Source organism: Salvia hispanica, chromosome 1 (genome assembly GCF_029641045.1).
Source record: "Salvia hispanica isolate PSC_SH4W2 chromosome 1, Shi_PSC_v1, whole genome shotgun sequence".
NCBI classification, from domain to species: domain Eukaryota; kingdom Viridiplantae; phylum Streptophyta; class Magnoliopsida; order Lamiales; family Lamiaceae; genus Salvia; species Salvia hispanica.
In genome coordinates this window covers 22475510-22492421 of record NC_142692.1, presented here as the reverse complement: position 1 = coordinate 22492421, position 16912 = coordinate 22475510, and the positions used below count along the sequence as shown (strand labels likewise).

At 38.2% G+C, this 16912-nt stretch overlaps 2 protein-coding genes across 2 annotated transcripts; one reads left to right on the top strand and one right to left on the bottom strand.

Annotated features, from left to right (window-relative positions):
* Positions 1-9468: 9468 nt before the first annotated feature.
* Positions 9469-10052, top strand: COPT4 (copper transporter 4). The gene has a single exon (XM_048123148.2). It carries the CDS (start codon positions 9498-9500, stop codon positions 9930-9932), a length of 435 nt encoding a protein of 144 aa, XP_047979105.1. The 5' UTR covers positions 9469-9497; the 3' UTR covers positions 9933-10052.
* A 4316-nt stretch (positions 10053-14368) lies between these two features.
* On the bottom strand, positions 14369-16289 carry LOC125223820 (uncharacterized). Its single transcript, XM_048127115.2, has 4 exons — positions 15919-16289; positions 15539-15838; positions 15151-15460; positions 14369-15066 (listed from the first exon to the last, which is right to left on the bottom strand). The coding sequence occupies exons 1-4, from the start codon at positions 16135-16137 to the stop codon at positions 14891-14893; spliced, it is 1005 nt and encodes a 334-aa protein (XP_047983072.1). The 5' UTR covers positions 16138-16289; the 3' UTR covers positions 14369-14890.
* Between the last annotated feature and the right edge of the window lie 623 nt (positions 16290-16912).

Sequence of the window (16912 nt, the reverse complement as noted above, 5' to 3'; positions counted from 1 at the left end):
TAAAAAATGCCATTAATCATAAGTGAATAAGTGATTGTCTGATAAGGATAAACTCCTTATCACAGATCGTTGCTGAAATCTAAGAGACACTAGAAAATATTTAAGGATTCTTATAATTGCTTAATGAATTAAGATAACAAGATTCCTATTTATATTAACTAAGGACCCTAGGGTTGGTTCGACTCTCTTTTGCATATCGGGTTCCCGGACCAACAAAGAAAACCCGACATGGAGCTTATAAGTACACTCGACTCTCTAATCCTATTACATTAGATAACTGATTAACTAACTAAATATATAACTAACGACCTACATAGTCGAGAAAACGTGTTGTTGGGCGTCTTGTGCGCTGAGGTCTGGTTGTGTCTTGATTATCATCACTCTTGGTGTCTTCCTCTTGGTTCTGATGATCTTCTTGGTCTGTTAATGGTTGAGCAGGTACCAGATCCGTATCAACTCACCCCCGGATAGAATCATCCTTGTCCTCAAGGAGAAGTGAAGGAAACTGTCGGAGTAAGGAAGTAATCGGTTCCCAAGTAGGGATTGAATGAGCATCATCGGACCATTGTACTAATCCCTATTCCACGGGCTTGCCTTGCTGTATCACAACGCGTCTATCCAGCAACTTCTCTGGTACATTGATTGGGTGCGACATAAAGAACTCATCAGGTAGAGTAGCAGGCACACAAACAGAGTCTCCCACAACAAATGGACGTAGAAGGCCGACATGAAAAACATTATGAATTCTACAGCCCTGTGGCAAATCAAGGCGATACGCCACTGACCCCACCTTAGCCACAACCTTAAAGGGCCCATAGTAACGCCGAGAGAGCTTTGCGGGTAGCGGACGAGCAACTGAATGTTGCCTATACTGTTGTAATTTTAGGAGAACCATGTCACCCACATCAAAATGCACGTCACGGCGATGTTTATTAGCAACATCACGCATCCGCTGCTGCGCAGACTCTAAGTTGGACCGTAATTTGATTAGCAACTCACCACGTTGACGGATAAGGTCTGCAATTGCTGGAGGTGTGGCCAAGGAAGGCGGGGCTGCAACTAAGGATGGCGGTTCTCGACCATACAAGGCATGAAATGGGGAAGTGCCCAAACCCGAATGATGAAAACAATTAAGAGCCAACTCAGCCCATGGTAAAAATTCTGTCCACTTCGACGGCTTGTCGGCCGTGAAAGCACGCAAATATTGCTCAAGACCTCTATTTCGTACCTCTATTTGCCCACCAGATTGAGGATGGTAGGCCGTGGTGAAATGGAGCCTCGTGCCACTCAAACGAAGCATGTGTTCCCAAGTTGTACTTAGAAAAATCGGATCACGATCAGAGACAAGAGTACTTGGGAAGCCATTATGTTTAACGACCGTTTCAATGAACAACCGAGCAACACGCAAAGCATCAAATTTAGTGGGAAATACTGCGAAGTGCGCATATTTTGACAACCTGTCAACGACCACCATAATCACAGTGTATCCGCGAGAAGGAGGGAGCCCTGTAATGAAGTCCATTGATACATCGTCCCACACTTGGGATGGAACAGGTAAAGGCTCTGGGCGTTGAGTAGAATACTTGGTCGTCTGACAGTCAACACATGAAGCAACATACTGTCTTACCTCCCGACGCATCCTTGGCCAGTAGAAGAATGCTGCCAATCGTTTAAATGTTCTATCCACACATGGGTGACCTGCAGCTAGAGTATTATGGTGTTCAAATAATAACTGGGCTCTGGCTGGAGAGTTAGGATCCACATATATGCGCCTCTTGAAATAAACCAAACCATCACAATAAGTAAAATGTGGAGCTGCTGACCCGTCAGTAATGGATTGGCGGATTGCAGTCAACACATCCGAAGAGGCCGTCTCAGCTCGCAAGTCGTCCAGCAAGTTAGGCAAAGGGTGAGCCATGGCCATGAAGAGGTCCCCATCGTTGTCCGCGTCTGGGTCTCGACGTGAGAGAGCATCCGCGACTTTGTTGGAAGCACCGGATTTTACTCTATTCGAAACTTAAAACCCATTAATTTTTGAACATAGAGTTGTTGATCAGGAGTTTGAATAATTTGTTGAAGCAAGTCCTTAAGACTCTTTTGATCGGAGCGAATGATGAACTCTCTTCCCAATAAATATTGTCTTCATTTCTGAATGGCTTCAACAATAGCATACAATTCTTTGTGATAGGTGGAAGCCGTGCACCGCCGAGGGCCAAGCTTTTTACTGAAAAAGCTAACGGATGACCATCTTGTAATAATACCGCTCCAATACCAAAATCTGAGGCATCCGTCTCAACACAAAAAGTGCGACTGAAATCTGGTAGCTGCAGAACATGTGCTGAAATCATAGCAGCTTTGAGAGCTGTGAAACTATCATCCGCCACCGATGTCCATGTGAAAGAATCCTTTTTGAGTAACTCGGTGAGTGGTGCGGCAATCATCGCGTAGTGAGCAATGAAACGTCGATAATAGCCCGTCAAGCCTAGAAATCCCCTCAATTGTTTAACTGTCGACGGAGTAGGCCAAGCGACCATAGCTTCCAATTTGGATGGATCTGCTTGAAGTCTCCCATTAACAATTATGTGTCCCAAATAATCCACGGACTCACTACAAAAAATGCACTTTGAAAGCTTGACATAAAATTGATTAGCCGCCAAAATAGAGAGGACCTCCGTTAAATGGCTGCAATGCACCTCAAGAGTAGGACTATAAACGAGGATATCATCAAAGAACACAATGACAAACTTACGCAACAAGGGTCGAAAAACGGAGTTCATGGCCGCTGGAAATGTTGAAGGAGCATTGGTGAGACCGAATGGCATCACAAGGAACTCAAAATGACCATCATGTGTTCGAAAAGATGTATTAAATATATCTTCTCTGTGCATCCGAATCTGATGATAACCCGAACGAAGGTCAAGCTTCGTGAAAAACTTTGCTGCACCCAATTCATCGAATAGCTCATCCGTAGTCGGAATAGGGAAATGGTCGGGAACGGTTGCTTTGTTGAGAGCACGGTAATCGATGCAAAATCGAAACGTGCCATCTTTCTTTCGAACCAATAAGACCGGTGACGAAAAAGGACTTTGACTAGGTTGAATGATGCTTGTTCGAGCATAGCCCCGACTTGTTTCTCAGTCTCCTGTTTTTGAAAATAAGGATACCGATAAGGCCGGACGTTGACAGGCTTTGAATCAGTAAGTAAGTGAATTCGATGATCGAACTGACGAGAAGGAGGCATTCCTTCTGGCTGCCCGAAAACAGCCGCAAAATCTGACAGTACGCGCAAAATTTGTTGTGGCAAATCAGCTTGAAAAATAGGTTGTTCTGTGACTGTCGGTTGGGGAGGCGGTGGAACAGCTACAATTTCAAATAAATCCAGAAGTGTAGCTAAAGCATTGACAGAAATCTGATGAGGTAAAGATAATCCGCCCCGTAGAATAACCAGAGAATCGTCTTTGTAAAATTCCATGGTTCGGGCCACATAATCGTGTGTGACACGACCCAATGATTCTAACCACTCCATGCCTAGAATTATGTCGGGACCGTGGAAAGCCAAAATGTGTAGATCAACATGGAAAATATGACCTTGTAGATCGAGCACCGTCTCCTTGCTGACATGAGAACAAAGTAAGGACTCACCATTACCAACATAAACACGAAAAGGTTTAATTTTAGTCAACGAAAGACTTAGCTTTTCGGCGAGGCGTGGATGTATAAAATCATGGGAGCTTTCGGTATCAACAAGGATATTCACTGCAGTTGCATGGAGTGTGCCCACCATATTAATTGACTTCGCACGCCTTCGAATGTCGATAGCATTCAAATGGGACAGATCTGCTGTAATCACATTGTCCTCGGGTAGACTACTATCATATTCTGGATCATCAACATCTCCATCATCAACTCCCATGTAAGCAAGAAAATTTTGTTTGCAAACATGGCTGGGAACCCATTTTTCATCACAATACCAACATAGCCCACGACGCAAGCGATCGGCCTTTTCTGCCCCTGATAGCCGCACGACAGGAAGTTTCCCCAAATCGTTCGTACGATATCGTGCAGATGATGGGCGAGGCGTTTGTGATGACTGCGCTGTTGTGGTGTTTGTACCGGCCGAAGGAGTGTATGGAGTTCGGGACTCTCTTGGAATCCACGGTTTTCGCTGATAAGCAGAGGTGGATGGAAGCAAATCAGAACGACAAGCTGATAATTCTTTAGCTAAGGCGAAAGCCGCAACAAGTGTAGAAGGCCGGTGAAGCTTAACCTCACGCTGAAGTGGTTGTTTGAGACCTGCAATGTATATTGGTAAGAGAATATAGTCCGGAACACCCGATAGCTTATTTTGCAAACGCTCGAACTCAAGTTGATACTCCGAAACTGTAACGACCCGCCATTCTAGGGTATAATAATAATGGCGATCGCTATCTAGGAAGACTTAAATGCAACAAAGATCATAGGCTAGGGTCTCATTTAAAGGTAATTTACCAGAGCATTAAATGAACAATTAAATGGGAAAAGAATAATGTCTTAGCAATGAAATCCAACAAAAGGCTATCACAATAAATGCTCCGAAATAGCAAAGGTTCCAAAATAATCTCATCTGTTTCATATCCAAAATATTCCCACGAAATAAAAGAATTTAACCCAACCAAAAGATCACAAGTTTTCATAATATAGCGGAAGCGACCAAGAGAGAAGTGAAGCTATGTATGGAGACACAACGACACTTAAAGTTTCAACAGATCATGTTATTATTTCTTACTCAACACCGCCGCCCGCTCGTCACCGCTCAACCTGCACATAGGGAAAACACATGCAGGGCTGAGTACTATAATCATACTCAGTGGACTCATTCCAAAAACAGTTTTATCACAAAAATAGTTATCATGCCATTTTCAGTGTCCATCGGGGTTTTATCTTTAGAAAGGCCCGAGGCACCAAAATATATTCTTTATCAAATATCACGGTCGCGCAACCATTTTTCACATCGACGTTTACCATATCCTCATTCTACATGACAAGGAATGCGGCCGCAATCCAGGTCACTAGACCGGCCAACCCGTACGCTGACACTCGGTCTTCCATTGGTGTACACTAACCCAAGTAGAGTTTGCGGCTCTACGAGGATCCGAATTCGATTAAATCAATAGTGGCATAGCCACGAGGGATAGGCACGATAAAACAAATCAAGGCATGATAACACATATCTCATTCTCATCAATATCAGTTTAGGACAATGTCCTTAATTTTAAAAGAAAGCCCACCTTATCGGCTTAGCTCGAAAGTATTCTCTTCTCCTCGTTTATCACGCTGAGAGCGCGAAGTATCACCTTTAAATTAGGCGTATCACAAATCAGTTTCGAACATTGATTCAAAATCATGCATGTTCCCACGTTTTCCCTTTTCCCTTTTCCCATCGATAAATCTTTAATATCATCATCCGAAATCAAAGTACGATTATCATATCATTTTTATTCAAATAACAACTCCAAATTTGTCCTCAAAATATGTCACGCATGAGTGTTTCACCACGCACATCACACGCACACACCGCACACATGCACGCACGCCGAGGCGTGCACGCACACACACACACTCGGTCACACACACACACTTATCACACGCATCCCAAATTCATCAATTTAATTCCCCTTCACTCAATCTAAATGCATGTGGACTCAAGAACACCGATTGATCGGTAGAAGAAGAAAGATTAGTATAGAAAATACCTTTTCCAAAAGAACGAACGGTAGAAACAAGTTATAGCCTTGATTCTTCAATAAATTCTTGAATTTCAACTTGGATTCTTCTCAATTGATGAAGAAATCTTGAAGAAAGTAGAAGAAATTTTTGGAGAGAGTGGGAGAGTGATTTTCAAAAATTTTGGGAGTGGGGAGGCGTGATTTATGTTGCTAGGGTTTAGGATCTCCCATGTATTTATAGAGTGCCAAAAATAATATCTCTAATTAAATAAATTAAAGATTTGAGAAGATATGGAAAGATTTGAATATAGTAGTTGGCGTGTATTTTGGGAGGAATAAGGGGGATTTTCGAAAATTATAGGCTATTTAATTAGCCTATGATTTAATTCAAATATTTCACGGAGTAGAATAATATATCACGAAGCAAAATAAAATAATTAAATCCTCTCCAATTAAAAGGAAGTAGGCGATTTTTATGCCTCTCTCATAAGGGATTTAATTTCAAATCCTAATTTAATTAGGATATGACAAGATCTTCTTAGATTTGGCAAGATATGGTAAGATATTCTAGCATATTTATATTTATTCATGGAAGAGAATAAATAAGGGATCAAATAATATAATAAAAATTCCCTTCTCCCAAATTAAGGATTTTCGAAAAATCCCTCTAGGAACAACTTAGAGATTTTCGAAAATTCATAAAATATAAGGAATAATCGGAATTTGGATTTAATTCGGATAATTATCCCAAACAAATAATTAAATCCAAGAAAAAAAATATAATTCCTTCTCCATATAAAATAGGAGAGATCGAAAATTCCACATGATTAAATAATGCTCCTATTTAATTCTCACTCATCCCTTAGGAAAATAATTCACCACAATTATATTACTCCGCATCAAATATTCACATATTCGAATTTCACTTCCACTTCACATTTTCCACGACTTTGACCATTCCGCGGCCATGTCATATATTCCACATCTTTGACTTTTCAACGCCACGTCATATTATCAACAAGTTGACTATTCAACTCAATCTCAACTCCCATACGCAATTAGGTCACAAAGACATCATGTAATTAATCACTCATCAATTAATCCACATATCATAGCATTTAAGGCATTTAATGCAAAAATTTTATAACCCGAAAACTGGGGTTTGAAAAAGTGGGGCGTTACAGAAACTGTACCATTTTGACATAATTTCGCGATCAAACCAATATAGCTCTCATAACAATCCGGGTCAAATCTATATCGAACTTCATTTAAGAACTCCTGCCAAGTCATAAAATCATTGTTCGAACAATAATGTTTGATCCATTCGGCAGCTGGGGATTCAAACAAAGGAACGACATAGTGTAGTCTATTTGCATCGGGCATCATCATATGATCAAAGTAGTATTGGATTTTGAAACTGACACTCTGTAACCGTCGGTTGAAACTGCTGCTGCAGGTTAGAGGCACGAACTGATGATGAAATCGGGACAGCATACGGTGGATCGGAATCAGGACGCGACGGAAAACGGTGTTCCATGGCTTGACAATCAGATGTCGCCAAACGTGACTCCAAATTTGCAATTGTAGACATCATCCACTCCAATTGACCGTTGGAAATAACACCTGGGGCAGGAATGGCGACGGTCGGAATGTCATGCTCATGGCGAACATCATCAATTTGAGGCATGCCCAATTGTTCCCGGTTGGGAACTACTGGTATGGTGTTTGGATTTGTAGACATGAGATCGACAATGAAGGCACCAGATGATAAGGATAAACTCCTTATCACAGATCGTTGCTGAAATCTAAGAGAGATTAGAAAATATTTAAGGATTCTTATTATTGCTTAATGAATTAAGATAACAAGATTCCTATTTATATTATCTAAGGACCCTAGGGTTGGTTCGACTCTCTTTTGCATATCGGGAAAGAACCAACAAAGAAAACCCGACATGGAGCTTATAAGTACGCTTGACTCTCTAATCTTATTACATTAGATAACTGATTAACTAACTACATGAGTATATAACTAACGACCTACATAGTCGAGAAAACGTGCCGGTGGGCGTCTTGTGCGCTGAGGTCTGGTTGTGTCTTGATTATCATCACTCTTGATGTCTTCCTCTTGGTTCTGATGATCTTCTTGGTCTGTTAATGGTTGAGCAGGTACCAAATCCGTATCATTGTCCTATTTCTCTATGAAAACAACGCCATATATCCTCTTCGGTAATGCATCTTTTCTGCACTAACAGTAAAAAAAAAAACTCTTTATCACAAGATATGCGATACTAAAATAAAATACTCTCTCAATTTCTTAAAAATAAAAATTCTTTCTTTTATAGTCCGTTTCGTAAAAATATAAACTCTTCATTTTAGGAAATGGACCCTACAATCTATTAACATTAATTCCATTATTTTTCTCTTCTTCTCTTTTATTTTACCCATTTTTTCTCTGAGTAAAGGTCCAAAATGGTCCTCGACATATGACGATTTTATGATTTTGATCCATAACATTATCTTTTGAATTATTTGGTCCAACACAAATGAAAACGGACCAAATTTAGTCCTTTTTGGACGGTGCCATTTAAAACTAACGGTCAATGGCTGTTTAAGTCAATTTAGACCAAATTAAATTAATAATTATGTTTTATTAGAGCCTAAATTATAACCTAATTTTTTTTCTGAAAATTTTAAATGTAAAATACTTTTAACTACAAAAAATGCAAAAAATACAAAACAAAAAAATTTCTCTTTTCTCAATATAGAGTTACGATGAGTAAATCAAACTAGTACTACAATTTAGGAGTAGTATTTATAAATTTCAACTTAATCATAAATAAATTTAAATTGCATCCATAGCTCTACTACGCAACCTACAACCAATTTACACGAACTGAAACCAAATTCCACGAAAACAAAAATAGATCAGCACAGATTCACACTGCCGCATTTGGTGGGATTGTAGAAGCTTGAAGGCGGTGAGATTTTAGAAAGAGAAGGAGGAAAACAAGCCGAGAGGTGTGAGTTCGCCGTGGAGAAAAAAAGCAGGAGGAGATGGCCTCTACGTGTCGTCGCACGGCAGCTACGACGGCCGCACGGACGGCAGAGTGGGGAAGAAGAAGGAGGCGCCCCCTCTCCTTTACCAAATTTTTTGTTAGGGTTAAGTTTATTTTCAGCTTTTTTAAATGACATCATCTTCTTTCAATTTGTTTTTTTGGAATAATAGGAGTACTATATTATTTTTAAAAAATTAAAAAATTCTAATCGAAAATAAATTCGGTCAAAATCAACTAAACAGTAGTTGACTGTTAGTTTTAAACGGCGCCGTCCAAAAAGGACCAAATGTGGCCCGTTTTCAATTGTGTTGGACCAAATAATTCAAAAGATAATGTTTTGGACTAAAATCGTAAAATCGTCATATGTTGTGGACCATTTTGGGCCTTTACTCTTTTTCTCTTCACCTCTCTTATTTTATCAAGTTTGCATTAAAAACTTATGTCGTTTCCCAAGTTTTCATTTTTTAGGAAACGGAGAGAGTACAAAATATCATCATGATTAAAAACACAATATTACTTTTGTAGAATATGTTGGTCGAACATTGCTGCTAAGATTGCTTGCAGCATAGCAACATGCAATATTCCCTGAAAATACCTGAAAAGAAAATGTTCCAACTTTTGCTTTTTTCACAAACAAGTTAGAATAAAATCTTAAGACAATGCAGTTTCCCATCACTTATTTAAGTCCAATTTCATATCACCAAAAACCATATATTTTATCATTTAATCTTTTAGTATGGAGCTAAAACCTCTACCTCTCCATCATAACATCATGCAATCCGCCCCACCGCCACTGCCGCCGGCCGCCCACATCCATCGCTACCACCCGTTTCACATGGCCTTTTACTGGGGCAAAGAAGCACAGTTCTTGTTTCCGGGTTGGCCCGATAACAAACCCGGCATGTATGCGGTGTCTCTGGTTTTTGTGTTCGCCCTGGCCATTTTCGCCGAGTTTTTGTCGAACCTCAATTTGGTCAAACCGGGTTCGAACCGGGCAGCGGCGGTTTTCTTTCCAGCCGGGTTCCATGCTGTTCGGGCCGGTTTTTCGTATTTAGTGATGTTGGCCGTGATGTCGTATAACGGTGGTGTGTTTATTGCGGCTGTTTTGGGCCATGCGATTGGATATGTTTTGTTTGGAAGTGGGCTTCGTAAAGGATCAAAGCCCAATTGAGTGATATAACGGGCCTAAGCTTGGGCTGCGGTTACTGGATACATGAATTAAGGATACAAAATAACTTTCACGCTGGACACATATTTTTATAAATAAATTCTTTTGCCACGTGGCAGTCTATGAGCCATCCATTTCCAAGATCTAATGGTGCATTTTGGTGGTATGTTGTAAATGTAGTTTCATCAATTCGATTACATGGTTTGTTTATTAAGATTGTGATTTCTCAGCATGAGATGCCTTTACAATAAATGAAGCGAAATGAATTCAATTAAGGTGAAATGATTTACATAAAACGCGGAGATGATAGTTGAAAACAAATCCCTGACTATATCAATAAAATTTATTTAATGCCACTGGTTTTATACTGTTTAAGATGGCACTTATTAATAATTTTATTTTATGAAGTTGAAAACCATGATAATGTTTGCATCAGCAAGATCCACTACGGGCTTGAGTTATATTTAATTTTGTAAACTATTGTAGACCGATTGATTTGAGATTTGAGATTTGAGATTTGAAATTTGAAATTTGAAATTTGAAATTTGAAATTTGAAAATCTGGAATTTATAGGATTAGATATAGAGAATATAATAGGATTAGATATATGAATAGAGTTGGAATGTTGTAATAGGAATGACATATGATCAGATTTGCTTGAATGACATTAATTAGTTGAAAGCATATCCTTGCATATTTAACATAGGACAAAGAATCTTCAGAACTAAAGCATACAACAAAATTCTTGTTTAGCTAAGTGTTAAGCTCAATTGGGACTAATTCAAAAGAAAATTATTTTCCTTTTAATCTAGATGCATTCCGCCATTAAATATATAATATTTTATTTTTCACCAGTCACCGTTACATTCACCATTCATATCAAAAGTTAGTGGACAATGTGCCCTATAAATAGTAAAGTAAAAAAAATAAGAAAAAAGTTGTCACAAGAGCATTCACAATGGTTGGCCGGTGGAGAGGCCTTCTCGATCAGCCCCATCAGCCAACAATTGCAGGGAAAGGGCCTAAGAAAGGCCATTGCTTCTCTCTCCCTTTTGGCCAATGTATCGGCCATGGCCTATTTATGTATATGAGTGATGGCCGATGACCTTCCATTGTAGAAAGAAGGACCTACATCGGCGCTTGCACATATTTATTTTTATTCCATAATTTATACACTATATATACTCCTTAATATTTTTATTTAAATTTGCATATCGTTGTATTCTTTTTTCAATATTGTACTACAACGAAGATTTGCGTATTAATATTTTTGTATTTAAATTTATTTAATTTGATAACATATTAAATATAGAAATGCTAAAAAATTAAAACAAAATAGTGATTATGTGAAAATGAAATAGAAAATAATAGGCTCTCTGGGAGGACCCTTCCATTGTGGGGAGATAGGCTAGGCCATTTTATAAAATGATGATGTGGAAATAAATAATAAAAAAAGGGCCTTCTGAAAGGGCCAACCATTGTTAATGCTCTAAATGAATAAGGATTATTATTATGTGATGGACTAAAAACAATATGACCGCTTTATATAACACGAATATCATATTCCAATTTTATTAGTTTTTTGATATACTACTCAATCAATCATTCAAGCAAAGTCAAATTTACTAGTATAAACTATTTTACTTCTCAAACTACAAATAATTGATAGTATTTCTACTTTTGATATCCAAATATAAATGATTAATTTTTATTTTTAATAAAAAATAATATATTTACTTTTTTTACTCCCTTCGTCCCAAGGTATTAGACCAACTTTCCTTTTTGGGATGTCCCAACATATTAGACTCATTTCCTTTTTTAGCAAAAAGTATTTATCTTATTTTATTCTCCACCTACTTTTTTCTCTCTTCTCTCCTCTACTTTTTCCCTCTCTCATACTTTACTCTCTCCACTTTAACTATTTAAATATCAATTCCTTAAATCATGTGCCCAAAAGAAGTGAGTCTAATACTCCGGGACGGAGGGAGTACTACTTTATTCTATCTTACTTACTTTTTATATTTAATTCAGTAAATACCATTTTCATAAATCTCGTGCTCAAAATAAATCTGTCACTTATAATGGAACTGTCACTTATAATGGAACGAAGGAAGGAACTGCACGATCAAGTAAATCATAAAAATATATAATTCAATCACATACACTATATGAACAGTGGCCAAATGTCCAATGACTTAAGATCTACGGTTTCTTGCCGTAATCAACGCCTGGAGTTCTTTATACCCACCATTATTAATAATCCATCTCTTAAACTATAACATTAAAGTTGTTTTATTTTTCTACCTTGTTCTATCTATCATAACTAATCTTACTTTTATTAACAGAAACTTCTCACAATTTTTTTTCTCTTTTTTTCACTTTACTCATTTTTTCCCTTCATTTGTCATACTTAACCAATCACGCTTTAAAACCGCATTCTACAAATTACACTATAATTATTCATAGACTATTTGTTTAAAATGTTTTCGTGGTTTTCTAAAAATTTCTCATTTTTAACAGTTTTGTGTTGTATATTGTGTTTGGTGTATTATATATGGTGCTAAATCCAATATTTTTCGGAAGTGTGACATCATAAGATTAACGAAAATATCGACTAAAAAGTAGATAAACCAATATAATAAAAATTCGAACTAACTCCAACTAGAAGATGGAGTGCCTTTGTTAGTGATGATGTTCATATACAAGTGTCCTTACCTTTGATTTGTGAGATAGCGTTTGAACGTTTCTAACACTAAAATTAGAACTAAATACAACTCATATCGTATAATAGTAAATGATCCTTTTCGAAGATCAGCACAAAATTATTTTATTCCTTAATATAATTGTATACAAACATGGTGACAAGAAAATAAAGCACAGCACGTCTTAATGACAATTTGAGCTTGAAATCTGGGTCAAAAACTTTAAATTTGTTTTAAAAAAACATATATGAAGAGTGCTTAAGAATTAAGATCGATAATTGCGTGACAGCCTAAAATACTGGTTTTGATTCTGATAGTTGGTAAGCAACCGTTGAAAATGAGAAGCTTACATCTTACTACTTGATTAGTGGATGTAATAAAATAGAGGCAAAGCCACTCTCTCTACATGTTGGCAGATGTCAGATTATTATGCTCGTAAAAACCAGCAAATAATACTAAATATTGGGGGGTTGGCCGTTCTAACTCGATTATTACAATGGTTGAAAGCTCCGCCTTTGATTATTTTCCAAAACCTCACTCACCTAAACTTGAAAAAAAACTTACTCCCTCCTTCCACAAATAAAATGACAAGTTTGAAAAAAAAAACTTAACGAATCACACTAATCAGTCAATAATTACAGAAATCGAAGTCGAAGATATAGTACTGTTAGATCTAATTATTTCGTTGGTTGTGTACTTGTGTTTCCTTAAAAAGCTTCAAGTGGAGAGATTTTTAGTACAGAAAGTCAAGTAATGCATATTAAATTAGCAAGTTGATGGACGGCAAAATTAAACAAGTTGTGCAAGTGATACATATTGAGGCACAACACTAAGTCAATCATGTCACACACAATTATACTCTTTCCTCCATCACCATCGGATTTCCGTTTAATCTCGTGACTCTCTCTCTCTCTCAACCTCAATTTATTCCATCATGATTCAAATATTCACCGATATTTAAATTTTAAAAAGGGACGTGTAGAAGTCATTGCTTATTTAGGATTAGATGATCTTTTTGTATGGGTTGGGATATAATTTGCTTTCAACAAATTAGTTGGATGGAGATAAGGCATATCACATGACCACAAGAAATGCACATGGAGTGGGCATAACAATTCTCATCAACACATCAAATCAATTATATTAACACTATAATATTTAGGAGAAAGTAGCCAAAGGGATGGAGTTCAAATTAATATATTAATAAGTAGAGATATAATCAAATTTAAACTTTATATATATTTTTGCAAACTCCAAACTATAATTTGGACCGTTAGATTTCAAGATTTGATATCTAACAGAAGACAAATAACATCAATGAAAAATATGAACATAACGTCATCGAATATCGAAAATTTTACTTGTATAAATAATCTATTCAAAGTGCAATACGACCTCGGAAGCATGTCCTAGATAAATAATAAGTATCTCGACACTTTAATTATATAGTCCCATAGACAAACTGGAAACAAGCACCACTACACATTGTCGAGAGCTTTTGCAATACAAAAAAACATTCAATTCAAATTTCGAACTGATAAAAACAGTCTAGTGTAAAGCGATAACCGACTTTAGATTAAAACGACAGTCAAAAGGAGAAACCAAAGCATGTGCCGTAAGATGCAAAGCAAAGCAAACACACTACTGTAGTACTGTGCAATAGGCTTTCCCTTCTCCCCATGCTTTGACCATAAATAAAAACTGAAATTCCAAAAACAAAACAAATGCAAATGGGCATTCACTAATAAACAAACCATCATTAATTTAAAACAAAAATACAATAGAATTTAAAAAAAAAAAACAGGCCGGAGTTTCACCCAAAACGAAACTCCAACTCCACAGATCAAAAACCCTCCACAATTTTAGAGGCATTCACTACTATAATTAAAATAATTAATTAATAACCTACTGGTACATCCCTTCCTTTATTATTAATCATAATCTTCTAATCTCAAACAAAAGCAACAACCAAAAGAAGCTGTCATCTTCAACTTTCTTGTACCTCGAGCCCAACAAAAGAAAACCCTCTCTTCTTCTGACGAGTTTATTTCTTCTTCCCTTGTGTAGCTTTATAACCTAAAATAGAATTAAATAAACAACATTTCCTGCTAATCCCTTTAATCATAAGTAATAATTCACTATCCTATAACACTAGCCACTAATCCATCTGTCACAAAAAACACTAGTATACCCATATTCCTTGTCCTAGCAAACTTGGAAAAATTCAATCAAATCACTTCAAAATTAAAGATGCAAGCTTTAATATGTCCACTCTTGTGGAAGCCTGAGTTCTTGACTCCTCGTTGGGGCGGCGGCGGGCGGGCTTCTCCTCTGCTGTGAGAAGAGAGCATTGTTGTTTCTTTCCTTCAAACCGCCATCCAGATTCAAGTTTAATGCGTGAACAACTCTGTCTGGTAACAATACAGTCGAGCAAACTGCACAAAATTAACAAAAATGGTTCAGATCTCTACTATAATAAATGGATACGTTGAATAATTAAATCGTTCACAAATTATGACCTGGTTTATTGCGATTTTCGGCGGGGGCAGTTCCAAATCTCCGGGGCAAAAAAACTCCGGTTCCGGTTCGTTCCTTTTTAGCGCCGGTTTCTCCGAGAAAAACCGCCCTCATTCCTGAACCGGGTTGCTGCTGCTGAGACTGCTGCAGAGTAGGCCAACACGCCATCGATAAACGTTGGGGTGGATTTATCCCCAATTCTCCGTCGATTTTTCCGTTTTTGTTCTGAAATTGATGGTATTCCACTTTCCCCTGCTGTTGCTGGCCCCACACGCCATTTTTAAACATGTGCTGCTGCTTCATCCGTTGAAACTGTAAACAAAACAAAACTGTGAGATTAAGTTTGGAAATTCGAAATAAAAGTAGAAATCGTGAGAAAGAGAGACTGACATGAGACGCCTGCAACTGGAGGAAAGCGATATGAGCCTGGCTGGGGTAGTAAGCAGGTGCCGGAGGCGTTTTGACAGGGACGGTGGCGGCGAAGGGTTTGTTGGAGTGGAACGGCGCCGTTTCTTCAGTCATCCGCATCCTCTGAACTTCCCCTGCAGCAGCACACAGCAAATCCCAGCCAATGTTTTCCTTCGGCACCGGCGGCGAAGAAACCCTCGACGCGCTATTCGGACTGCTCTGGCTTGACCCGGGTTTGAACCCGCAGAGAGTGGATTGCGGCGACCCGGACAGCTTCCAGCCCTAGAAAATAAAAATTAGGAAATTAATTTGAAGCCAGTAAGAAATAGTAATAGAGAAAGATGAGTGGGAGATTTAAAAACCTTGGAAGCGTGGTCGGTGGAGAAATTGGGGGTGTGAGCTATCTTACGAGCTAACCCGGGGGCGAAATCGTCTTCGTCGCTCTCGGAGCCGGGTGAACTCAGATCCGAGTTGCAAAACGCGTCGCCTCTCTTCTCAGTCTTGAAGTCCATGAGCAAATCATCGTCCGTTAGAAACTCGGAGGGAAGCCAGAACTCAGCATCGTCGAGCTGTTGCGCCATTATACCGAATTTTGGATATGGAGAAAAAAATCAAGGTTTGGTCGTAAAGAAATAAATATGGAAGAGCGGTGTGGGCAGTTGCTGCTTGTTGAAGGCTTAATTATAGATGGTGGGAAAAATGAAAAAGGGGCCCAAGGAAATATTCAGAGAGAAAAAGGGGGGGAAGTGGGAGTGGGTTATATAAGGGGTGGAGGAGTGGGAACCCTAGGAAATAAAGCGCGGCGGTGGAGATTGGAGGCCACGCGCGGCGGCAGAAAAGTTTGAAAAACAGTTGGAAAGAGTTGTAGCCAGGTAAGATGGTGGTGGGGCAGCCGCTGGTGGTGGGGTCCGTGTCTGACACCGCTCACTCGGTTCGCATGTGATCCACCATTTCGACCCCACTTATATTCACTTGCTCCTTTTATCCTTATGTTTCATTTATTTCTGCATTTATATCTCTATTGTTTGTAGATACGGAGTATTATACTTATTGACGTTTTTTTAATACTTTAGTTAGTGAAATAAGTGTGACAGTGTCACATTTGAACTCGGTGGATTGGTTTAAATGGTAAGCAAGTAAGCAACGCGATATTACTATGAGCTGTTTATTATGGAGAAAAGGTGATTTACATTAAATATATTGTGCCATACTTAAAAGATTTCATTCCGTCTTTGATACTGCTGATGTTTGATTCTTTAAAGCGATATACAGAATAAGTTGAATAATCAGTCAAATTCATTTTAAAGTACTACTTATAAAGATTTCTTCAAATAAATTAAAATATATGGAGTACTA

What these genes read in the sequence shown, in the direction of transcription:
- COPT4 (XM_048123148.2), top strand. Translation starts at nt 9,498, where the DNA reads ATGGAGCTAAAACCTCTACCTCTCCATCATAACATCATGCAATCCGCC.
- LOC125223820 (XM_048127115.2), bottom strand. Translation starts at nt 16,137, where the DNA reads ATGGCGCAACAGCTCGACGATGCTGAGTTCTGGCTTCCCTCCGAGTTT. An exon ending in TCCAGTTGCAGGCGTCTCAT is followed by an intron (nt 15,461 to 15,538) that starts GTCAGTCTCTCT and finishes TTTTGTTTACAG; the next exon opens with TTTCAACGGATGAAGCAGCA. An exon ending in CGAAAATCGCAATAAACCAG is followed by an intron (nt 15,067 to 15,150) that starts GTCATAATTTGT and finishes AATTTTGTGCAG; the next exon opens with TTTGCTCGACTGTATTGTTA.